This window comes from Panicum hallii, chromosome 9 (genome assembly GCF_002211085.1).
Source record: "Panicum hallii strain FIL2 chromosome 9, PHallii_v3.1, whole genome shotgun sequence".
Lineage (NCBI taxonomy): Eukaryota > Viridiplantae > Streptophyta > Magnoliopsida > Poales > Poaceae > Panicum > Panicum hallii.
The window spans coordinates 9,237,554-9,260,568 of record NC_038050.1 but is presented as its reverse complement, the minus strand read 5'-3'; the positions used below and the strand labels follow the sequence as shown (position 1 = coordinate 9,260,568).

General features: G+C 51.0%; 7 protein-coding genes across 7 annotated transcripts; 5 read left to right on the top strand and 2 right to left on the bottom strand.

Moving 5' to 3' along the window:
* Positions 1-471: 471 nt before the first annotated feature.
* On the top strand, positions 472-5,333 carry LOC112874874 (dnaJ protein homolog). The gene is made up of 6 exons (XM_025938438.1): positions 472-772; positions 3,508-3,670; positions 3,769-3,913; positions 3,996-4,272; positions 4,361-4,559; positions 4,650-5,333. Exons 1-6 carry the CDS (start codon positions 623-625, stop codon positions 4,973-4,975), a joined length of 1,260 nt encoding a protein of 419 aa, XP_025794223.1. The 5' UTR covers positions 472-622; the 3' UTR covers positions 4,976-5,333.
* Positions 5,334-5,502: 169 nt separating this feature from the next.
* Positions 5,503-5,974, bottom strand: LOC112872724 (umecyanin-like). The gene is made up of 2 exons (XM_025935791.1): positions 5,800-5,974; positions 5,503-5,721 (listed from the first exon to the last, which is right to left on the bottom strand). Exons 1-2 carry the CDS (start codon positions 5,972-5,974, stop codon positions 5,513-5,515), a joined length of 384 nt encoding a protein of 127 aa, XP_025791576.1. The 3' UTR covers positions 5,503-5,512.
* A 1,146-nt stretch (positions 5,975-7,120) lies between these two features.
* Positions 7,121-7,657, top strand: LOC112874873 (putative RING-H2 finger protein ATL69). Its single transcript, XM_025938437.1, has one exon. It carries the CDS (start codon positions 7,170-7,172, stop codon positions 7,653-7,655), a length of 486 nt encoding a protein of 161 aa, XP_025794222.1. The 5' UTR covers positions 7,121-7,169; the 3' UTR covers positions 7,656-7,657.
* A 1,123-nt stretch (positions 7,658-8,780) lies between these two features.
* Positions 8,781-9,811, top strand: LOC112874872 (RING-H2 finger protein ATL70-like). Its single transcript, XM_025938435.1, has one exon. The coding sequence runs from the start codon at positions 8,968-8,970 to the stop codon at positions 9,433-9,435; it is 468 nt and encodes a 155-aa protein (XP_025794220.1). The 5' UTR covers positions 8,781-8,967; the 3' UTR covers positions 9,436-9,811.
* Positions 9,812-11,366: 1,555 nt separating this feature from the next.
* LOC112872723 (RING-H2 finger protein ATL67-like) lies at positions 11,367-11,837 on the top strand. Its single transcript, XM_025935790.1, has one exon. The coding sequence runs from the start codon at positions 11,367-11,369 to the stop codon at positions 11,835-11,837; it is 471 nt and encodes a 156-aa protein (XP_025791575.1).
* Positions 11,838-19,153: 7,316 nt separating this feature from the next.
* On the top strand, positions 19,154-20,233 carry LOC112872722 (putative cyclin-dependent kinase F-2). Its single transcript, XM_025935789.1, has one exon. It carries the CDS (start codon positions 19,154-19,156, stop codon positions 20,231-20,233), a length of 1,080 nt encoding a protein of 359 aa, XP_025791574.1.
* A 918-nt stretch (positions 20,234-21,151) lies between these two features.
* LOC112877719 lies at positions 21,152-22,892 on the bottom strand. The gene has a single exon (XM_025942075.1). It carries the CDS (start codon positions 22,583-22,585, stop codon positions 21,515-21,517), a length of 1,071 nt encoding a protein of 356 aa, XP_025797860.1. The 5' UTR covers positions 22,586-22,892; the 3' UTR covers positions 21,152-21,514.
* Positions 22,893-23,015: the final 123 nt, after the last annotated feature.

The window sequence follows — 23,015 nt, the reverse complement described above, 5'->3', positions numbered from 1 at the left end:
ATCCTAAGAGCCATAGGAGGAATTTGCATGGTTAATCCCTTTGCGTTCCTAAAAGTGACAATTATTTAGGACAACACTAGTTAACAACAACACATGCATTTTAGATGTAGTTTACTTATTTGGAACCATGTAGTCACAGTTATAGCTACTATAACTATGATTGCAACCACGGTCGTAGGAACATTTGATATGACGAAACTCATTCCACTCCTCTACGCATCTGCATCGCCAATTGTGCTACATGGAAACCACAATCAGCACAAGCACGTCTGAAAGCGAAGCGAAAGTGAGAGTGCTGCTTCGACCCACAACAGACACCACAAAACGTCCAGTAAAGCAGAAGCCCGGCCCAAACGCACGCCCGGCCCATTCTAGCCCAGCAGCACCGGGAATACGCGTCCGCTATGCCGTTGACGTACTCGTGGGTTGTCTATATAGCTCACGCGCATCGGCCGTGGCAAACCCTCTCTCTTCCCAGTCCGCTCGGCCACCAGCTTTGACCGCCCCCTCCGCTCCCCTCCGCTCCTGCTCCTCCCCATCCCACTCCCCCGCAGGAGCGGCGGCGGCGGCGGCTAGGCGTGTCCCCCACCTCCCGAGCGGCACCCGCGGCGGCAAAGGCAAGATGTTCGGGCGCGCGCCGAAGAAGAGCGACAACACCAAGTACTACGAGATCCTCGGGGTGCCCAAGTCCGCGTCCCAGGACGACCTCAAGAAGGCATACCGCAAGGCCGCCATCAAGAACCACCCAGACAAGGGCGGCGACCCCGAGAAGGTCCGGACCGCCCGCGATCCCCTCTCCCCTCTCGCGATCTGGTTTTGATCCGATCTGTTGTCGTCCGTGGCGGTAGATCGGGGAATCTGTGTGACAAAGGGGTTCGTACTTTCGTGTAGGAATTGCCGTTTATGTTTCACCATCATGTTTCCATGTCATGATCACGTCGTAGATTCGATGATATTTTTAGCTGTCTCCGCTGTGATTTGTAGTTCGTGTTCGGTGTGCTAGGTTCGTGGTGTGCGATCAACGATCACGTGATGTGCAGTGGTTATGATCTAGGTTGGGTCAGGAACTGGGTTTTCTAGAGAACCTTCTCCCTAGTACAGTAGTACTGCCTGCTAGTAAGAAATGGTCCTAAGAGGGGGACAAAGATAAGGAACTCTCCATGCTATTATGGGATGTGCTAGTTCTTGTGATCTGCTTTTGCACATGTATATTGTCTAGTTCTTCCCTGTTAGTTACCATAATTGTCTCAGGCGATGAAAATATGTATGGCTGGTGTTTTAACTTGTTCTTTTGAGCTGGATGTTGCTTGGTTTTGAACTACATCTTGCTGATGTAAGAACTTTGCATAAAGTTATTTCCATGTTTTGAGCGGGAGGGTTTCCCTTTTCTTTTCCGCATTGAGATCAGTTGGCAAGATCAATATTTGTCTTAGTAGTAGGTAATATGATCTATCTTTGGAACAAAATTTTTGTTCACCAATCTGCCTTCAACTAGAGGGGGTAAAGTTGTAGTTACACATCATCCAAAATTGGTACTCTATTGTAGTTGTGTTAGTATACTGTCATTGAAAATGGTTTATGTTTTACCTGATCTGGATTTACAAATGAAGCATCTTTGTGCTTATCCAAAACAACAACAACTTAGTCTTTTGTCCCAAGCAAGTTGGGGTAGGCTAGAGATGAAACCCACAGAAATCAAGAATAAGAAACACAAAAAGGGCACAAGCCAAAGGAAGAGTTAGGGGTTAAGCAAAAAGTAACAAAGGTCACGGTTCAGGTACGTTAATTGCTAATCTCCAAGCGCTCCTATTCCATAGCTAATTCCCTTAGCGATATTCCACTCCTTAAGGTCTTTTAACCGTCTCGTCCCAAGTTAGTCTAGGTCTACCTCTACCTCTCTTTACATTATCGCCCCACATTAAAACTCTACTACGCACCGGCGCCTCGGGAGGCCTCCGTTGTACATGTCCAAACCATCTCAACCGATGTTGAATCAACTTCTCCTCGATAGGTGCCACCCCGACCCTATCTCGAATCTCTTCGTTTCGGACTCTATCCCTTCCAGCGCAGCATACGCATCTCTGCTACACTCAGTTGCTGGACACCTTCTTGTCACAGAGGACGCCAGAAGCCTGCCGCCACTTCAACCAACCGGCTGAAATTCTATGCCTAACATTTTCATCAAGTCTCCATCTTTCTGAAGCATTGATCCTAGATACCGAAAAGTATCCTTCATGGCCACCACTTGACCTTCGAGGCTAACATCCCCATCCTCATGCCTAGTCGGGCTAAAGTCACACATCATATACTCGGTCTTGGTCCTACTCAGTCTGAACCCCCTCGACTCTAACGTGTGTCTCCACAGCTCTAACTTCATATTAACCCCTGCCCTACTCTCGTCAACTAGCACCACATCATCAGCAAAGAGCATACACCAAGGGATATCACCCTGTATGTCCCTTGTGACCTCATCCATCACCAAAGCAAATAGATAAGGGCTCAATGCTGACCCCTGATGTAGTCCTATTTTAATTGGAAAGTCACTGGTATCGCCATCACGTGTTCGAACACAAGTCATCGCATCCTTGTACATATCCTTGATGAGGGTAATATACTTAGTTGGGACTTTGTGTCTTTCCAAGGCCCACCACATGACGTCTCTCGGTACTTTGTCATACGCCTTCTCTAGGTCAATAAAGGCCATGTGTACGTCCTTCTTCTCCTCTCTATATCTCCCCATTAACTGTCGTACTAAGAAAATCGCCTCCATGGTCGACCTCCCAGGCATGTCATGTCTCTTGGAAAATAAATGCACTCAGTTATTAGGACTGAACCAATGGAGTAGCATTTTCAGTCTTGTTCTGTCACACGGGATCATTGATGTACTTGTACATTGCTAACCCCCCTGTTGATAGTTTCATGAAGGGTGGCTACCCAAGGAGTTGTGATTGAAATCTTTGCTGGTGTTTCTCAGTTGTCACACAGGATGAAAGATGACAATATGCATTTGTATCTTTTTGTTGACAATCTGTTTAATGACTAAAGGATGTTTTAATTGCCCTTCTGATGTTCCTATACTTTATATCTTTTTGTTACATAGGTAGTGATTTTAGATCTTGTCAACTTGACATGGTCTGGTATAATCATCTGAGATACCTCCTATATTAGCTGCAAGCATGCACAGAGACTCACTATGTAAATGTGGCAGATGGCAAGCTTGTTTGGTTTTTCATTTTTTGTGGTGTTTAGTTTTTGTGTGTTTGTCAGATATTCTATTGTGTTTTTACCACATCATTTGTGCCAGCATATAATATGTGCATGTATGCTTATTTCATAATGATGCTGATTTATATCAATGCTTAATAGTTCTATTGGAATTGAAAAATGCATATTGAGAGTTGCAATCGGTATCTGTAGCTGTAAAAATATGTTCTATCATTTTCTATTCTATTTAACTTTCTCTGTTAATTTTTGTATTGGTTCCTTTATATTAATTTTTTATTTCAGTTCAAGGAGCTTGCACAAGCATATGAGGTTTTGAGTGACCCAGAGAAGCGTGAGATTTATGATCAGTATGGTGAAGATGCCCTCAAGGAAGGAATGGGTGGAGGAGGAGCCCATGTAGATCCATTTGACATCTTCTCATCATTCTTTGGACCCTCTTTTGGAGGTATTGTTTGATGGTACCCATGTTCTTCTGTGACAACTCTGTTGTGGTCGTGCCCTTTTGTTGATGCAATAAATGTCTTTTGCATGCTTTTCTCACAGGAGGTGGTGGCAGCAGCAGAGGCAGAAGGCAAAGGAGGGGTGAAGATGTTGTGCATCCACTTAAAGTTTCTCTAGAAGATCTTTACAATGGTACCTCGAAGAAGCTCTCGCTTTCGCGTAGTGTCATCTGCTTGAAGTGCAAGGGGTAAGTGCGGCCAGAACCGTCCTGATTAACCAAGCATTTTCCAAATCCTTTTTTGTTGATGACACTTCCTTGTTTATTTCAGCAAGGGCTCCAAGTCTGGTGCTTCAATGAGGTGCCCAGGTTGCCAGGGTTCAGGTATGAAGGTCACCATCCGCCAGCTGGGTCCTTCCATGATACAGCAGATGCAGACGGCTTGCAATGAGTGCAAGGGGACTGGAGAGAGCATCAACGAGAAGGATCGCTGCCCAGGGTGCAAGGGTGAGAAGGTTGTTCAGGAGAAGAAGGTTCTGGAAGTTCACGTTGAGAAGGGGATGCAGCACAACCAGAAGATCACTTTCCCTGGTGAAGCTGATGAAGCGGTATGGTTTGTTGAATAATCAGCATGGTAACATGTACATGCTTTTGATGATTTGGTTTCAGAATTATACTGTGTTTTCTTGCTTGCAGCCTGATACTGTCACCGGAGACATTGTATTCGTCCTCCAGCAGAAGGATCACTCCAAATTCAAGAGAAAGGGCGATGATCTCTTTTATGAGCACACCTTGTCTCTGACTGAGGCTCTCTGCGGGTTCCAATTTGTTCTTACACATCTGGACAACAGGCAGCTTCTCATCAAGTCAAACCCTGGTGAAGTTGTTAAGCCTGGTAAGATCTTGTATCTGTGTACTTTAAATGGCACCTCGTACTTTTGCAGCTGTATTTGTTGGTAATCTTTGTTTTGATAAATTTTTGCAGACCAATTCAAGGCGATAAATGACGAGGGGATGCCAATGTACCAGAGGCCTTTCATGAAGGGGAAGCTTTACATTCACTTCACGGTAGAGTTCCCAGACTCGCTGGCACCAGAGCAGTGCAAGGCTCTTGAGGCAGTACTTCCACCGAAGCCTACATCCAAGCTGACAGACATGGAGATAGACGAGTGCGAGGAGACCACTATGCATGATGTGAACAACATCGAGGAAGAGATGCGCAGGAAGCAAGCTCAGGCTGCCCAGGAGGCATATGAGGAGGATGATGAGATGCCTGGAGGAGCCCAAAGAGTTCAATGTGCACAACAGTAAGCAGAGCGTATCATCAAGGGACTTTGCAGCACTGCACACGTGAAGTAATTCTGCAAGGTTTGCGGTGGGCTTTTGGACCCCGTGTGATCTCTCGTTTTGTTGTCGGAGTTATGAAACAGAGGAAGCTGATTCTGATTCTACCCCGTTGGGGGCAGGGAATGTATCCTTTTTGCTGCAACTGAAAAATGCTACCCAGGCGTAGCTGGCTACTTTTAACTGTTTTGTGAGACTTGGTAGGGTGCTTTTCTATATAGGCAACTTAATGTTTGTTGCGTGCTACAGTATGACAACGCACATTTGAATTTTGAATGACTCAAGTATCTTATATCGAACTAGATGCTCTTAATCGTGTGACAAATTTACAATCTTTTTGTTTTGAGGACACAAATCTACAATCATGGAATGGCCTGATTGATACAGGTTGTTGTAATGCACTGTCACACTGGATACTGTCTCTGCCAGGTTGACGGCAGGCTAATTACAATCACAAGCGACAATAGTCATGGCAGACAAAGAAGAGACGAGGGAACGAGCAGGCTAGCGTGGCTCGACGACGACGTACATCTTGACGCCGAGGGAGCAGTAGTTGCCGACGGTGCACACGTAGTAGCGCACGCCCTTGGAGTCGAGGTGGATGACGGCGGGCCCGGTGCGGTAGAGCTGATAGGGGTCGTCGGCGGTGCACTCGTCGAACTCCCTCCGCCCCACCTGCACCACGTCGTAGAACCCCGTCTCGAACCTGAACACTGGGCGCGCCGGCGCGGAGTCACTCGCGATGTCCTGGTTGTTGACAGGCACGGGCGCACGGCTGGGGAAGAACTTACCGAGGCTGTCGCCGACGTAGGTGGTCCTGTTGTCCGCCCAGGCGCGGTACAGCCCGGGGCTCGTCGGGATGCGCCACGCCGCGCCCCCGACGACGTGGTCCTCGGCGGCCGCCGCGAGGAGGAAGGCGGCCAGGAGCGTGGCCAGGGCCGCGCCGAGCAGCGTCCCCATCCTCATCGCCGATGGCTGCACGAATGGGCCGAGCACGAGCGAGCGACGGAAGACGGGAACCGCTCTGCCAATGGGTGCCACGGCCCGCGGCGCGCGAAGAAGAGAGAAGCCGAACCGCCGTGTTGCTTCGGAGAGGCAGGCACTGGAGCGGTTGTTGACGAGTGGTAACCGCACCCGCTGGCTTGTTAAGTTGTTAGCCGTGGCAGTGATTTTCTGAATGTTCCTGTAGGTCGTTATGCGACACTGACTTGCGCTTCCGACGGTGCATTTTAGTTGCATATCTCTTGATAATAGCACTAGGAAAAGGTAATGATGTTGGTCAGATTAATAGCATCTTTTCCAGCGCATCAAATTAATCGAGAAGCTGCAGCAGCAGTCACTGTCGTAACGTAACAATATTGATCTTTTTAGGTTGATTAATCAGTAACAGCGCATAAGATTAGTCGAGAAGCTGCGGCCGTCGTTGTCGTAGGAGATGCAGGTGAAAGTGCCCAAGAAACCGAGGTTCGTCCGTTTCGATTCTGAACTTGCGTTTCGTCGATGAAAGTACGGCGCAGGCCGCACGCAAGATCGCCAGGCGGCGAGCCGTGCCCATCAGTTCTCAACATCACACTGGCCAATATACTCGGAGTTGGAAAAGATCCCAGCGGCCAGGGCAAACCGGACTTCGTCTTGACCCGTCTCGAATCTCAGTCACCAGGGATCTCAGTCGACCACGCGCATTCTGCCTGCATTTGCCAGGAAGACTCTGAATTTCTGTGACACTGACAAGAACAAGGGAGACGGTGGATTTGGACATGGAGAGAATGAAAAAAGCTAGATGATCGCGAGCCAAACGACCGCGCAATGCAAAATGCCGGCAGGTCGGACGCGTTCTAGAAGCCGAGCGGCGGGATTGGGAAGGTTCTCCTCCGGCCGGCGGTGCCGTGTGGAAATCAAGAAACAAGGGAAAGGTAGCGAACGGAGCTAGCCCTTTTGATTGCCCGATTTCTGACTTAAAACAGTCGCGCCCTGGAAGAAAGGAGGAAAGCCGCTGAAACTTTCGAGGAGCAACGCCACCTGCCGCTTCGCACTCGTGAAACGAGCTTGCTCCATAGCAGAGCGGCAGCCAGCCAGCGAGAAAGCCGAGACCCGAGAGCGTAGCAAGGAAGCCAGGACGCCTCGCGTGCCGAGACCGGAGAGCTTACTCCATAGCAAAAGCATGGGCCTCGACGCCGCGACCGCGGCCGAGGTCGCCGCGGTGGTCGCCCTGGCGGTGCTGATCGTGGCCATCGTCGCCGCCTCCGCGGGCGCCTGCGCCGCGGGTCGCGACGCCGCGGTGCACGACGTCGAGCTGGCGCTCGGGGCCGACACGCTAGTGACGTACGAGCAGGCGAGGGTACCGCGGCTGCCGTCGGCGGAGGAGAAAGAGCGCTGCGCGCTCTGCCTGTCGGAGTACGCCGCGGCGGACGAGCTCGTGCGGGTGGTGCCGGCGTGCGGGCACTTCTTCCACGCGGAGTGCGGCGTCGACGGCTGGCTCCGGAAGCGCGGGACGTGCCCGCTCTGCCGCGGTGGCGTCAGGCCGCTGCCGAAACCAGAGTGCCCGCCGTTGCCGCCGCGAGCGCGCGGCAACGGCCACGGTGCGAGCTCCGTCGCCATAATGGGTCAATCTGCTTGCACATTAGGCCCACTTACCATTGTTGATTAGCTGCTGGGATTTTGCAGAGGATTCTTGCGCACGTTATTTCAGAGGTGAAAATTCTCTCTTTGCGTCAAGATTTAAGCAAGCCTTGTTGATTGCTGTTAAATTTTTTCTCATTCTTTTTGTGTCGATTCTTGCACTCTATATTGGATTATGGCAGTGGCCAAAGGGCAAATATGCAGTTGCAGCCAACAATATTCATTGCAGATAGGTAATATTGCACCCTGCTAAGTGCTGATAGATACATGATGAGATGCTGAGCAGGCAGTCTAGCTGGGTGAGTCCTCCATGCAGTAACTGCAGGGTGAGTTCAGTACCGTTGGCGTAGAGCTTTGGGCGCGCCAAGGCTGCCGTAGGTGGCGAGAGGGTCGGCGGAGAGCCTCTGTTCTTGGTTGAGGGGCGGCAGATGTTGGCAAGTGTTTTTCTCGGCAACTGCAAGTCGTTCTGGCACAACGATCGGTCCAACGCGTCGCCCTCTCTGCTCTGAAGTCTGAACCCTCTTCTTCGCGGGAGGCCGAGACCGCGATGTGTTCAGGGGAGGGGACCGTTCCATCAGCCGGCTCGTCGCTCGCCGGCCGGCTGACGTTTGAGCTCGCGGCGGCCTTTCCCGCCTGCCGTCGTTGGCGATTCCCTCCTGACCACACTGACGTTGATTGGCCAAAATCAAACGCAACAGAAACCATGCAGCTGTTGCCTGTGAGGAATTGCGGGTGGAATTTCTTAAGGAATCAAGCTCCAACCGACGAGGGCAACTCGGATCGCTGCTGACGACTTGGCGAATGGAATCGGCGATGCTGCCAGGACAAGTCGCGGTCTGGTGTCTGCCGCCGCCGCGTGCCACCGTGTCACCGACCGAGATCGCTAGCGGCCAAACCCAGCTGGGGGCTTCGTCTCCATCAGGCTGTTTTCCTCGAGGCGTCAACTGGCCGGGGAAGTAAGGACGCGCGTTCTAGAAAACCTAAAACATCGGGGGAAAGGGGGTCGAAGCGAAAGTCCCTTTTCGTTGAATTGCCCCCAAAAAGTTTTAACGTAAGACAATTGCTCACCTGCTACCTGCTACCTCTAGCTTAAGGAATGGATGAATACAGCAGGAAATCCTCTGAAACTTTCTAGGAACAATCCACCCCTCTCTTCACTTCTCTCTCATCGACTCATCCCCTGCTGATGACTTGGCATGGAAGCTACCTAAAAACAAACACTTGCCATTGAGCTTAGTTAGCTCGTGTGTGTTTATATAGCAGCAGGCAGCAGCTGCAAGAACGACGAGCAAGACAGCTACTTGCCGTTCGCGGCGGCACCGCCCCACCGATCGAGCGGCATGACCCCCGACGCCGCCTTCGCGTTGGAGATCGCCGTGGTGGCGGCCTTGGTGGTGCTCATCGTCGCCATCGTCGTAGCCTCCTCGGGCGCCTGCCGCGAGCCTGCCGCCGGCGCGGGGCGCGCGCGCGCCGCCGCGGTGCACGACGTCGAGCGCGCCCTCGGGGCAGGCACGCTCGTGACGTACGACCAGGCGAAGGCGGCGGGGGCCGGGAAAGGGAGCGGCGGCGGGACGGTGGGCGAGAGCTGCGCCATCTGCCTGTCCGACTACGCCGGGGGCGGCGAGCTCGTGCGGGTGCTGCCGGCGTGCGGGCACTTCTTCCACGCGGAGTGCGGCGTCGACGGGTGGCTCCGGAAGGGCGGGACGTGCCCGTACTGCCGCGCCGCGCCATGGCCGCTGCCGAGGCCGGAGTGCGCCCCGATGCCGCCGCGAGCGAGCGGGCCGCGCGCCACGGTCGGCCCTCTGTAGTGGGCGTGGGCGAATCAGCCCCTGCTCCCACTGCTGAGTCTTGATTGCCTGCTAGGATTCTTGATCAGTTTACTTCACCATCCGCTCAACATACATCTTCCGCTCAACGGGCTTACTTCGTGATCACTTGTATGAAATTTCACATTACCTTTTACGATTTACAAAGGGAAAACCATTTGCAGTTGAGCTGAATAACTGGCTGAGTAATGGCGTGATGTTTAAGTGAGCAGGGTACTGAACCTAGGGTACCCGTTCTTCTGTAAACAACGACTAGTCTGCTGGCGCGGGACACGGAATCGCAGTTGGTAGCCTCTCTCTTCTACGCGCGGACTTGACCCATTTCTTGTTACAATTGCCTTACGAGCGACTACTTGGAAGCCGCAAGAACACACAATGACACAAATGCACGTGAAGTTCGTATTTAGTGCTGTCAGGAGTCGTGAGAAGAAGGAAAGAGGAGAGGTTGAGAAAGCTGCAGCATGACCAAGGGTTTTTATAATAGTTTAGAGGTGTAAATTAGATTTTTTTTCCTATTTTTTTTACAGCAACGGAGATTGGACAGTATTAGAAGTTGCCAATCTGTACTAAAATATTGTTGTTTCATAACGAGACGTGTTAGAAGAAAAAAAAAACATAAACATTACCAACGTCCGACTATTGATCTTGTAGACTCGATCATTGCTGACAACAATAATTGAGTAAACAGAGCTCGGACCTGGCATAGATTATAAGACTTGAAACATCTATCGTTGCCTCACCATTCGACGGACGCGGGTTCCGACTCGAACTAGATTAACATACTTGGAGCGCTCGTGCGCCGATTAGCCAAAATGGGGAGAACGTGATCGTGGGACGCGGCTTGACCCGAAGACTACAGGATGCACAGAGCTCAACCGGAAGGTTCTCCTTCCTCTCCTCCCTTGTACAGGTGCTGCTGCCTGCTGGCGTTTTTCTTTTTTGGAATTTCAACTGCCTGCGATGTGTACGAAGTAGACTCGAGCACTTTGCGGACCGGCCCAGACTCGTTAGCGACAAAAAGCTAACTCATTCCTGGACTAAAATCAATGCCTAGACCCATCCAATAACTCTGCCAGACTATGCAAATTTGGGCAGCGGTGTCCATATTTTTAGTATGAAGATAAGTAATTGTCAGGCCAATCAAGGCCAAGCTCGGTCTAGATTATTGTTAGGCCGGATATGGCCAATATTGCTCAGGTCTAGTACCAAGCTCATCCATGGAATCAAAATGGAGGGAGCCAAATTAACAATACTATTACCCTTTTAATCATTCACGTTCTGATTAGTAACCAGAGAACCTTATTATTACTAACCGACGCGTCGCCCTCTGTCTGTTCCGAAGTGTAATTTCCCAAGCAATCAAGCTCCCGACGAGGCGACGGAGGCAACTCGGATTGCTGCTGACGACTTGCTAGCCCAGGCGCGTGGAACCGCCCGGCGATCCCGTCAGCACACGTCGCGGTCTGGCGTCCGCCGTAGCCGCGTGCCACCGAACCGAGTCGCCGGCCGAGGCTGCTACCGGCCAAACCGTTGGGGGCTTCTCGCCTTGGTGCCAGGCCTGTTTTCCTTGAGGGGTCAACTGATCAGGAAAGTGAGCACGTGTTCAGAAACCTTAAAAACTTGAAGAAAGGAGTCCAAACAAGAGGCCTTTTCTGCTAGCAATGCCCTCAAAAAGTTTGTTTTTATATAGTAACGGAGTACGATTGTGCACCTACTACCTCAAGGCATGGCACTGTCAGGGATGAAGAAGCAGGGAATCCTCTGAAACTTTCTACCAACAACCAACCTCTTGACCTCTCTTTCTCTGTTTCTGTCTCTGGACTCTCCGAGGCTAAAATAAACACTTGTCAATGAACTTAACCTGTATATATAAGAAAGATGAGCACTTGTCGTGGCACCGCCCAGCAAGCAGCATGACCCCTAACGCGGCCTTCGCGCTGGAGATCGCGGTGGTGGCCGGCCTGGTGGTGCTCATCGTCGTCATCGTCGTGGCCTCCTCCGGCGCCTGCCGCGACCCGGCGGCCGGCGCGGGGCGCGCCCCCGCGGTGCACGACGTCGAGAGCGCGCTCGGGGCCGACACGCTCGTGACGTACGACCAGGCGAGGGCGGCCATGAAGGGCAGGAGAGCGTCGTCTTCGCCGTCGGCGGAGGGGAAGGACGAGGCGCCGCCGTCCTGCGCCCTCTGCCTGTCGGAGTACGCCGGGGGCGACGAGCTGGTGCGGGTGGTGCCGGCGTGCGGGCACTTCTTCCACGCGGAGTGCGGCGTCGACGGGTGGCTCCGGACGCGCGGGACGTGCCCGTACTGCCGCGCCGTGCTGCGGCCGCTGCCGTGGCCGGAGTGCCCGCCGATGGCGGCGCCACGGTGGGCTGGCAGTAATGGGTGAATTTTGATCGGCTGGTAGGATTTCTGCAGAGGAGACAGAGACAGTGAAATGGCGCACTTCGAAATTTTGTGCCAAAGTGTATTTAAGCATTTTCCTTTAAAAAAAATCCATGTACGGCTTTCCGTTAAAAGGAGAATCTACGTAAGCCTTGTCACTGATAAATTTTCTGGTGGTGTTCTTTTGTCGTTGGAGATTCTCGTCAGAGTATTGGACTATGGCAGTGATCAATGGACATTTTGCAATGCAGAAATTACTTGTGTCGATTATGAGCCCGTTTGGCTAGGCTCGGGGCTCTCCAGCTGCTCCGTTTTTCACTAAAAAGGGCAAAACGGCCCCTGGTAGGGCTTCTTCAGAGAAGCCGGAGCCGGAGCCGGAGCCATGGCCAGGTGGAAGTCCGACAAACAGGGCAATGTGTGGTTTTTCCTAACAAAACTGATATCATGATCACTCCTGTAAAATTGCGCGTCACATTACACGCAGGGAGAAAATTTTACGAGTAAGAGTTGACTACATGATGACGTGATGTCAAAGGGGGGCAGATTAGACCGAGTTTTCATCTTTAAACTATGACTGATGCGCTGGACATGCGTTCCTATCTGGCTGAAAAGTGGACCATTTCTAGTTGCGTTTTCCTTTCCTTGAATGCCACAAGGATACAATTTGCGGATGGGTGGGAGGCCTGAGATTATAAGCAATCCGCCCCCTTCTTTTAGTACTGTGGCAATGGGCAATTTGCGAGAAAAATGGCTAATCAATTTTTTTAGGAATGGACGGTTACTCTTTATAACTGATAGCCACATTAACTGATGATTAGACCAAGTTGTTCCTCCATAAGACCATACAAACAATGAGTAATCAGTTCTGAGAACACAGTCTGGTAATCTACGTGTGGACTTGGTCACCTACATTTTCTTCTTACGATTCCTTGAAAGCCATAGTCGATATTTTTCTTTGAAAAACAGTTTAATACATAACCAGGCTATTTAGTACTCACTCCGTTCCAAATTTACATAATTTTTCTATATATCTAGACATAAGTATATATATCTAGGTGCATAGAAAATATATATATATATTAAAAAAGATAAAATAAATTGTAACTTGGGATGGAGGTAGTACACCTGCTCCTTCCGGTAGTTGACGGAGTATTAGATTTTTCTAGTACTAATCCCGCGTCGTTTTTGTTGTGAGCAACAAAGCTCTAATCTATCACAACCATGCTAATTCTTTCATTGTGCACGTTGTTTAGTGCACGTTGTACAGTACTTGAAGTTGCCAATCTATCTATTATATTAATAATTAATAAGAAAGTGTTAAAAAAAGCCACAACGTTCACTAAAGGGATCTAAAAATTTTCACATTAATTTTAAAAAAAGAAGTATTGACACCATCGGATTTTATAAAGATCTAAAGGTCTACATTTATCCTTAGAAATTCCCACGTAAAGAAGAATTTACACCGTCAGAATTTATGAAGATCTAAAAGTCTAGATTTATCCAAACAATCCATGTCAACTATGACTAACAACAATACATGTACAAAATTTAAAATTTAAAATACAAAAAACAATATATCAAAAATAGAAAGCTAAATTGTTAATCAAATTCTTCCGTACAAGCGTACAAGAGTGGACTGCACTCACGTGAGACGTTGGCTGCGGTACTTCATATGCAAATCAAGCCAAAACCAATCACCAATTCACCATGGTTTGTCGACGATACGAGGAGGTGATAAAGACAGTTAAGCGATGGTGATTGAAAACCGAGGGCTGATGCTGGACGAGCGTTCCCGCTACCTGTAGCAGCGACTACAGCAGGACACTGGTCTTTTTCTTTCTTCTTTTTATCTACTTCTTCCCCGCGTCTCTAGCAGCCGGCTCCATCCCGTGCCGCCCGCTGCCCCTTCTGCCGCCGGCCTCCACGCACCGCCGCCCGCGGCCGGCGGGGGCAACTCACCACCGCGTCGTACCAGCCTACCCTTCCGAGCTAACTGCTACCATCGCTCACCCCCACCGGGGGTCATCCACCACCCGGCCGGCAGCGTCGTCGCAGCTAACCTCGCCGCCTACAACCCCCAACCACCGCCGGCGGCAGCCATCCCTTCTAAATCCGCGGGTTATGGAACCTCCAAACCCGAAAACCCTAAATCCATATTCCTAATCCTTCCTCCACCCCCATCCCCACCGGCCTCCACCACTAGGCGGTGAATCGCCGCTGACCGTTCCGCCCACCTCCCGCCGCGGCCGCCTTCATCCCCACCCTCCTCTCCCTCGAGTATTGAGCATCGGCCTCACGCCGCGTGTGACGACGTCCGCTGGCAACGATTGCAACGAATGTTCGCCAAATAAGATTTTTGTGGAAAACCAATGGTCATGCTCGAGGCTCTCAGCACATCGAATAATCCACTACTACTCTATCCCAACAAAGAATGCAATTCTGACTACGCATCTGGACGGCAATGAGGCTAGATACATAGCTACAATTGCATTCTTTGTTGGGGCTGAGGGAGTACAGCATACTCAACTCACTGAATCGTATAGCAACATGATACTCAACTCACTGAATCGTGTAGCATTCGGCCAAATTAGCACTTAGCAACTCATGCTCATGTATTCAACAATATAATTAGCAATTAGTGTTATGGGAATACATGTGCCGGAATTCAAAAGCAATGTTTAGTAAGCAAATCATGTCCATGTATTCAGCAATTAGCACTTCGGATATCAGTTAATTGCATGCGTTCGTGAACAAGCGAGACTGTCGCAGGCATAGCAATTAGTATTATTTTGCAGCAGCATTCGTTCAATCATCTTGAGCTACAGACTTGAAGAACCCGACGAGCTTGGCAATACAGAATCATATGCAGGGGAAACCAACTTCCCAGCAACGCACAGCGCGCCAAGTTTCGGCAGTAGAGCAAGCTTAATTTTTTTAGGGTAAACTAATTAGAATAGTTCATGTCAAATTCAATGAAGATGCAATGATCTAAACTAATAAAAAAGAGTCAATATCCAATTTAGGCTAAAGCTACCGCATGACAAAAGAATCGGGCTTGGTTTACCACATGTATTAAAATATTCCATATTCCATAATGTGTACATGGAAAGGGACTAGTCAAGAAAATAAGGCATAAAACATTGTCTTCAAAGAGAGAGATATATGCTCTACATATTTAGATTACTGTCTACATAGTCCTCCTGTAAAATATCATCTCAAACATATAACTTTCGTAAACGGGAATGTATAATCAGACATTGTTACAAAAATATAACAGCAAGGCATCCAATTAGTGTTGTATATGTTATGCAACAACTAAAACTTACATATCAGATTTAACAGAGTAGTACATTAAAGTACAACAATGAAAACCTGAGATATATGGCTAGCGCTAAGTAGTCATTTAAGAAAAATGTTCTACGGCAAACAAACAAACACTTTACATACAATTAGAATAAATACGCTGCTTCTCCCTAAGATATTTTACAAATAATATTAACCCTTCTTAAAGATGCCAAGAAAGGCATCAGCACCGTGCCAATTGAAGCATTACCTAGCTTATTAAGTCGATAGCCTATGATACACAATAAATAATTCCAACCACCACTGCCGCTGCTCCTCTTTGCTTAGAAAAAAAACAAGCTCTAACGCACGGTCTAAACTCAGAAACTGAGTCGAATCCACAGTGAACTTCTCCATTAGGTGCATCGGACGCGAAACACACTAATCGATTTTAAATGTGTGTTCGTCTTCACTTAGAAAAATATCGCAAGCTCTGACGGACAATCTAAACTCGGTAGCGGAGTCGAACTCCGCAGGAAACTTCTCGGTGCATCAGACACAAATCACACTAATCGATTTCAAATGTGTGAACGAAGAAAATGACAGAGGGAGAAATTGGCAAAAATAGATGGAGAAAATAGAATGAAGAAAAAGAGTTAGAGACAACAACAAAGATATGTCCGAAACTATCCATCGCCAAGATGACACAACTCTGAAGTGAGCTAATTTTTGTAGTTAGATGCTCAAAAAACTAAAAATATACATTAACCAAAGTGTGAAAAAAATATCAATGGATTGGGCCCAATAAAAAATAATATATAATAATATAGCATATATATAGGTGAAAATAAATAAACAAAATATTTTTTATGGAGGCCCCAACTTTTTTTTAATATAACTTTTTATTTAATCCATGCCTATTTTTAATTTACTCCTATGAGAAGCCAGATGTAAGTCTAATGGATGCTACTCAGATGAGGTAACAACTAGAACAACTACGCTAGAGATCCTTTCGCTAAATAATAATCAAATTATCGCAAGGCATAAATCAAAGTTTAACATCTAAGTTACAAGCTGTAGGCTTCAGCTTCGACAACATCACTAACATATATATAAATATATTTAATAACTACATATAAAAAATTGAAAAAAGATAAATGCGTATTCAAGGTGATCCTATATTACTATTAATCATCAAACTTAGATATTACGTGCTATAATATGCACCCATATTTAAGGTGACCCATATTCAAATCAATCCTCAAATTTAGATATTGCAAATTAAAGTATTAAAATATACCAACGTGATATGAAATAAAGCAAATTAAAAATTGATGATTAATATGAATGTCGATACACAGAAAGCTGCGGGTAGTATTCTACGAGAGCGAACTAAAGGTAAATAAAATATCAAATACATCTCTTCAATTAAAGTAAAATAAAAAAATATAAAAAACTAGCTACCCGCGCTATAAGCGCGGGCCACCTTGCTAGTTTGTACTAAAGCGAAGGTCACAAGCTTCACTGCAATTGCAAAAATTCCCTGGATTTGCAACAAGGATTTGCAAGCCGCGCCAAGTGAAACTATCCTCGATGAGACGATGACAGATAAGCAGAGCACAACAGAGCTCGCACTTGAATTAGGTTAAGACCGGAAGCATCCATCAGTGCCTCATCATTTGGCGGGCGCCGCCGGCTCTGCCCTGAATCTCGCGCGCAGATCAGCCAAATGTGGAGAACGTGATCGCGGACATGACCCGGCGTAACCCTGAAAGAATACAGAGCTCAGGGCCACGCACGGAACCAGCCGCCAAGGTTCTCCTTCCTCTCGAGCTGTTGCAGTTGCAGTTGCAGTGCTGCTGCCTGCTGGTTTCTTCTCCCGGCACTGCATCTTTTTCGAGCTAATCCATGGAATAAAAAATGGAGGAAGCGGAGATTAACAATGCAAATGCACGTTCCAATCATGCACGTTTTGAGAAAGAAAGAAAATCCTCCAAACAAGAGTTCTACGAACAGCTCCACCTAACGCGCCTCTTTCTTGGTTTCTCTTTCCAGAAAGCGCAAAGGCTTGCAGCTACTTGCATTTGATTTTTTCCTGCGTACGGTGTCTTGGAGTTGGAGCTTGGTTTATATAGCACGGTGTTGCTGTTACCTTGAGCTCCAGGCAGGAACGCAGCGCGCCGAGAAAGATATACACTAATCAAGCCGCTCCACACCCGGTTCCAGAGACGAGGAGGAGGCATGAGCGCCGGCGCCGTGCTCGCGCTCCAGATCGCGGCGGCGGCCCTCGTGGAGGCGCTTATCGTCGCGGTCATAGTCGCAGCCGCCTGGGGCGGCGCCGCGGTGCACGACGGCGACGTCTAGCGGGTGGCGGCCGGGATGGCTGGCGCGCCAGCGCCGGAGGGGAAGGCGGACCGCTGCGCCATCTGTCTGTCAGAGTACGCCGAGGGCGACGAGCTGGTGCGGGTGGTGCCGGCGTGCGGGCACTTCTTCCACGCGGAGTGCGGTGTCGACGGCTGGCTCCGGGCCCGCCGGACGTGCCCGCTCTGCCGGGGCGGGCTGTGGCCGCTGCCGCAGTGCCCGCCCATGCCACCGCAAGACGGCGGCGACGCGGTGGCTGTCCCCTAGCGTAGGCATCAAGCGCCTCAACTCTACTGGCAACTGCAGCGTCGAGGAGGAGCTGCTGCACGAGCAGTGCGGGGGCCACCGTTCATCATCGGCTTTCACTGCCTCGTCCGCGACCCGGCCACCGCGGACCTCGGCCTCGTCTTGGACTGCATCGACGGCCCGATCCTCCACGGCTACCGTCGCCACCGGCGCCGCGGCCGTCATGTGGCAGATGCTGAGTGCTGACGGTGGCCGTGGTTCTCGTCCACGCTGTTTGCCATCGAAGTGCTGCCAGGAACTGGGCGTGCATCATGGCAACCACTTGTGCGAGCTGTTCCCTCAACGGCCTTCTCAACTGCAAGTCTGCAACCTCGACAGGCAGCTCACGGCAGCCGCCGCGTTCAAATACCCATGGTTTGCCAAGGTCGACGCACTGGAACAGTGGAGGAAAGAAGACGTGTCATCGGCGGCGTTGTCCAACGAGTTGCTGATCACTCCACCGGATTCGCTGAAGAGGCAGCAGCTGCACTCTGCAGTGTGTGTGATTTTGAGAGCCACAGATGTCTGATCGTTGGATGCATGTAAAGATTAGTCTGTTCATACTAATAGACCCTGTAATGATTTCTGGAGTGTTGTGATTACTGTGATGTAGCAAGGTGCATTATTCAATCCAGTAGCGGAGGACGAATTAAATTTGAGGTATGGCGGGCAACAAATTTGAGCACATATTATCCATTAAAGTATAAAAAAGATAAGGTAGATAAATAAAAATGAGTGTATTTATCAAAAAACAAGGTATGGCAATGGCCATACCTTGCCATGCTGGTCCTCCGCTACTGATTCAATCCACTCCTGAATTGGATTTTTGCTCTGGTTTTTTCTTCATAGTTACTTTTAATTCAGAATACGTCGTCTCTGAATGTTGGTGGTAGCTGCTGGCAAGCGAACACTCTTGACGATCTCAGGATACTCGTATGAATACACTGGCTTTAGTGGCTTAACAGACATGAACGCCGAATCGCCCATAGATGTTGGGAAAAGCTAAAGTACACCTGGGTAGAACATAAACATGAAGCAGAAACTGTGCAGACGGATTTTTGGCGCTCCTGCAAATTTTTGGCGCTCCTGCATAATAAAGATGCTAACTTCAGATGCCCCACAAGAGCCCAGTACCAATTGATTTGCTTCATGAATTTTTGTAGATTGCTTCAGTTTCACGCAGAGCGTTCCTTTGTTTGTTTCCGTCCCGTGTTTTCCGCGACTCTCACTGAACCGCTTCCGACCTGAGTTCGTTGCTGTCCGCCAATAGCAATGATTCCGGCATTCCGACCCCCGCCGCCTCGCAGCGTGCATAAATAGCTGGGCAACGCCATGCCCGAGCACCAACGCATCTCATCTCACTTCCAACGATCCCGCAGCCGAGATCGAGATATGGAGCGCCCCGCCGCCCGCGCCTCCGCCGCAGGAGCGAGCCGCAAGAGGAGGCGCGTCTCCGTGGGCAGCACCGAGCACTACGAGGAGCTGTCCCGCCTCGGCGAGGGCAGCTTCGGCGCGGTCGTCAAGGCGCGCCACCGCGTCACGGGCCAGGCCGTCGCCATCAAGCGCCTCACCCTGGCCGACGCCGACGGCGGCCTCGCGGAGGACCCGATGCGCGAGGCGAGCTTCCACGAGGCATGCGGCGACAGCCCGTACATCGTCGGCTTCCACGGCGTCGTCCGCGACCCGGCCACGTCGCGCCTCTGCCTCGTCATGGAGTGCGCCGGCGGACCGAGCCTCCACGACTACCTCCACCAGCGCCGCCGCGACCCGAAGCTCCCGGAGGGCACGGTGCGCACCGTCATGTGGCAGCTGCTGACGGCCGCCAAGAAGATGCACGGCAGCCGCATCATCCACCGCGATATTAAGCCCCAGAATATCCTCGTCGCCGGCGATCACAGCGCCGTCAAGATCTGCGACTTCGGGCTCGCCATGTCCATGTCCGACGCGCCGCCGTACGAGCAGGCGGGCACGCTCTTCTACAAGGCGCCCGAGATGCTGCTGGACATGCCCGTCTACGGCGCGGCGGTCGACGCCTGGTCCCTGGGATGCGTCATGGCGGAGATCATCAGCGGGAGGCCGCTGTTCCAGGGCTGCTACGAGGACGGGCAGCTCTGCGCCATCTTCGACGTGCTCGGTGTGCCAGACGACAAGACATGGCCGGTGTTCTCCTCCACGGCTTTCGCCACCACCTTGCTGCCGGAACTGGACGTGCATCAGAACAACTATCTGCGCGAGCTGTTCCCTGAGGCGACGCTGTCCAAGGAAGGATTCGAGGTCCTCAACGGCCTCCTCACGTGCAACCCCGACGAGCGGCTCACGGCGGACGCCGCGCTCGAGCACATGTGGTTTGCCAAGGTGGACCCACTGGAGCTTCCAAGGAAAGATGAGGTGGCATCGGCATTGCTCGGGAAGAAGAAGCTGCTGATGGTTCCTGCGGCTTGTGCGAAGAGACGAAAGCTGCAGTGTGTGTAACTTTAGAATTCTTTGGATACAAGGATAACTTCTAATGCATGTCCCCTACGGCCCTACTACTGTACTACATATCTATGGCACTCCTGCAGTTAACTTTCAGATGCATGGAGCTGCTGCTGTTGTAATTTCAGGTACATGTGTTCAGAAGTGCTTAGTACTAACAGATCCTCTATGGCTTATGTACTGTTTGTGAACATTGTGATTCAGTAAGTAGCATCGTTGAATCCATCCTGAGATGAATTTTACTCGGTGTTTCTGTCCTTGCCTTCATTCTGTTTGTCTTGAGAATCTCAACCCGAGAAGCCACAACATCTCTGCCGGAGTGTGCGCCAATGCCACCACCCCGAGCAATCATCGCCGCGGTGTAGTCATCCTGTTCCTTCGACCAACCTACATTGCTCGTTCTTCATTTGCTTGCATTGTGGCAAACTCGCAGTGCTAATTTTGTTTGAAGGCGATTATGTACGAAGGCTTCGGGGTTCTCAATTTTTGGGAGAAACAAAACTACAAACTCGCAGAGCTAATTTTTTTCAAGGCGTTTATAATGTTTTTCCCGCCAAATTGTTTATAATGTTTTTAAGGGCACAGTTGTGCTCAATTTAGCAGGCAACTACTATATTTCTGTTTTCATTATGAACTCACACTTTCAACTTTTCTTCTTTAAAAAAAACATTTCAACTTTGCCATGCTAGTTGACACAGAACTGGCTTGAGCTTCGACGACCTGTGTTGCTTGATCTGTCTAGCCGAGATTCGAGCACCTTTTCAGGTTCAGGTGCCAAGCGCCTCTCTGATAATGGTGCTATAGATTCACTCAAGCTGACGCGTTGTCACCACTCATTAGTCATTGGACAAAAATGAAACTAAACTGTGTAGTACAATGTCACAGTATCACTGTCAAGATTTGCCTGAACGGAAGACGACATATTCACATATTTGTGCAGCAGCACAAGCGGGTGAATTCAGGACAGCAACAGAACCTTACGTTTCGACAGTATCAGTTGCCAACTCGGACTAAATAGATGGGTCTGTTCAATTTGGAGGATGGACAGAGAAAACTTCTTGCTCTGCAAAATTTACCCCTTCAAAACCCCGGCAGCAAGAGCAACCACCGGAATTGGGATCCACTAATTTTCTCGCTCAATTTGGTAAAGGGAGCTAGAATTACACATGATTTTAATTGGATTGTATAGTCGCACCACCACGCGACAAAGTACACACATGACAAAATAATCGATAGAATGCCTCCCAAATCAGGTCGCTGCACATACCAGCTCTCGGGCTAGCTGCAGAGAGGGCAGGGCACGAGGCCGTTCTCGTTGCACGCGGAGCACGGCACGCGGCCGGCGGCGGCAGTGGCGGTGGCGCCGGCGGCGTCATGGAGCCAATGACTGCCGCTGCACCCGCCGCACACCACGAACCAGGCGCCGCCGCAGACCGCGCACGGGCCGTCCCCCGCGCCGCGCCGTGGCGCGCGCCGGAGCACGGGCCGGAGCTGGGAGCGCTCGTGCAGCGCCACCACCTCGTCGGCGCCGCCGAGGTACCGCCCGTCGACGAACAGCCGCGGAGGCACGGGGAAGGCGGGGGCTTGATCGGCGGCGGCGGCGCCGCAGAGCAGAGCCCGGAGCTCCTCCCGGTAGGGCGCGTGCATGGAGACGTCGCGCTCCAGGAAGGCGACGCGGAGGCCCTCGAGCAGGCGGCGCACGCGGGCGCAGTCCTCGAACGTCTTGCGCACGCCGCGGAGCGACGTCGTGTAGAGCACCACCACGCGCTCGCCACCTGGCGGGCACCGCTGCTCGAACGCCTCCAGGGGGTCCGCGACGCCCGCTGCCTCTCCCCCTCCTCCTTCGCCGCCGCCCGGCACGCCGTCACCCTCGTCGCCATCGTCGATGTCGTCGCGGCGTTTGGACACCTGGAGGGCCTGCACGTAGGCGTCGACGGCGCGGCGGAATGCCGCGAGCAGGTCCGGGTCGAAGAGCGTCACCGAGGCGAGGTCCGGCCGGCGGTAGCAGCCGGCGCCGGCGGGCTCCCCAGGACCCGCTGCGCTCACGTCGTGGTGGTCCGAGCTGAACTTCATCTTCTTGGCCTTGCGCGGGGTGACCCCCGGCGAGACGTTCTCCTTGTCGCCGTCGTCATCGCCACCGCCGCCGGGCACCTCGTGCGCAGCTGCCCCTGCTTCATCTGCCGGCACCTGCTCCTGCGGCGCCGGTTCCTGGAGGTGGCCGCACGACGCCGCCGACGGATCCCGCGAGGGGCCGGCACCAGGAGGGAGCGCGAGGAGGATATTGGACTGCGCGGCGGCGTTGGGGAAGGACTGCAAGGTCCTGAGGATCCTCGATCTGAGCCCTCCCATTCCTCCTCACCTCCGTCCCTCCTTCCCTCACTTCACTCACTCTCACCGTGTGTGATACTGATGAGATCGGCACTAGCAATCGCCGCTCGATCCTGTGGAATTGGAGGGGGGAAGAGGAGGGCGGATTGATTGCTCAGCTTAGGATGCCGCGACAACGGTTTCAGTTTCTTTGTTTCCCCTCTGTTAATTATTGGAGTGTGGGCGCGGACGCCAAGGGTGCGTGCGCTGTTGGGTGCCCCGCAACGGCTAGGAGGAAGGAAGGGGCGGATTTGTCAGGGGAAATGCTCTCGCCGTTTTCAAAGGAAACAGGGGGGGTAGATGGGAGGGAGCAACGGCTACCTAGGACAGCACACAAACAACACTAGTCGATCTAGATTCCAGCACCAAAACCAGGTTAAAAAACCCAAAAAAAACATTTGACTACGATTTG

What these genes read in the sequence shown, in the direction of transcription:
- LOC112872723 (XM_025935790.1), top strand. Translation starts at nt 11,367, where the DNA reads ATGACCCCTAACGCGGCCTTCGCGCTGGAGATCGCGGTGGTGGCCGGC.
- LOC112877719 (XM_025942075.1), bottom strand. Translation starts at nt 22,585, where the DNA reads ATGGGAGGGCTCAGATCGAGGATCCTCAGGACCTTGCAGTCCTTCCCC.
- LOC112874872 (XM_025938435.1), top strand. Translation starts at nt 8,968, where the DNA reads ATGACCCCCGACGCCGCCTTCGCGTTGGAGATCGCCGTGGTGGCGGCC.
- LOC112872724 (XM_025935791.1), bottom strand. Translation starts at nt 5,974, where the DNA reads ATGAGGATGGGGACGCTGCTCGGCGCGGCCCTGGCCACGCTCCTGGCC. An exon ending in CTACGTCGGCGACAGCCTCG is followed by an intron (nt 5,722 to 5,799) that starts GTAAGTTCTTCC and finishes CGGCGCGCCCAG; the next exon opens with TGTTCAGGTTCGAGACGGGG.
- LOC112872722 (XM_025935789.1), top strand. Translation starts at nt 19,154, where the DNA reads ATGGAGCGCCCCGCCGCCCGCGCCTCCGCCGCAGGAGCGAGCCGCAAG.
- LOC112874873 (XM_025938437.1), top strand. Translation starts at nt 7,170, where the DNA reads ATGGGCCTCGACGCCGCGACCGCGGCCGAGGTCGCCGCGGTGGTCGCC.
- LOC112874874 (XM_025938438.1), top strand. Translation starts at nt 623, where the DNA reads ATGTTCGGGCGCGCGCCGAAGAAGAGCGACAACACCAAGTACTACGAG. An exon ending in AGGGCGGCGACCCCGAGAAG is followed by an intron (nt 773 to 3,507) that starts GTCCGGACCGCC and finishes TTTTTATTTCAG; the next exon opens with TTCAAGGAGCTTGCACAAGC. An exon ending in CTGGTGAAGCTGATGAAGCG is followed by an intron (nt 4,273 to 4,360) that starts GTATGGTTTGTT and finishes TCTTGCTTGCAG; the next exon opens with CCTGATACTGTCACCGGAGA.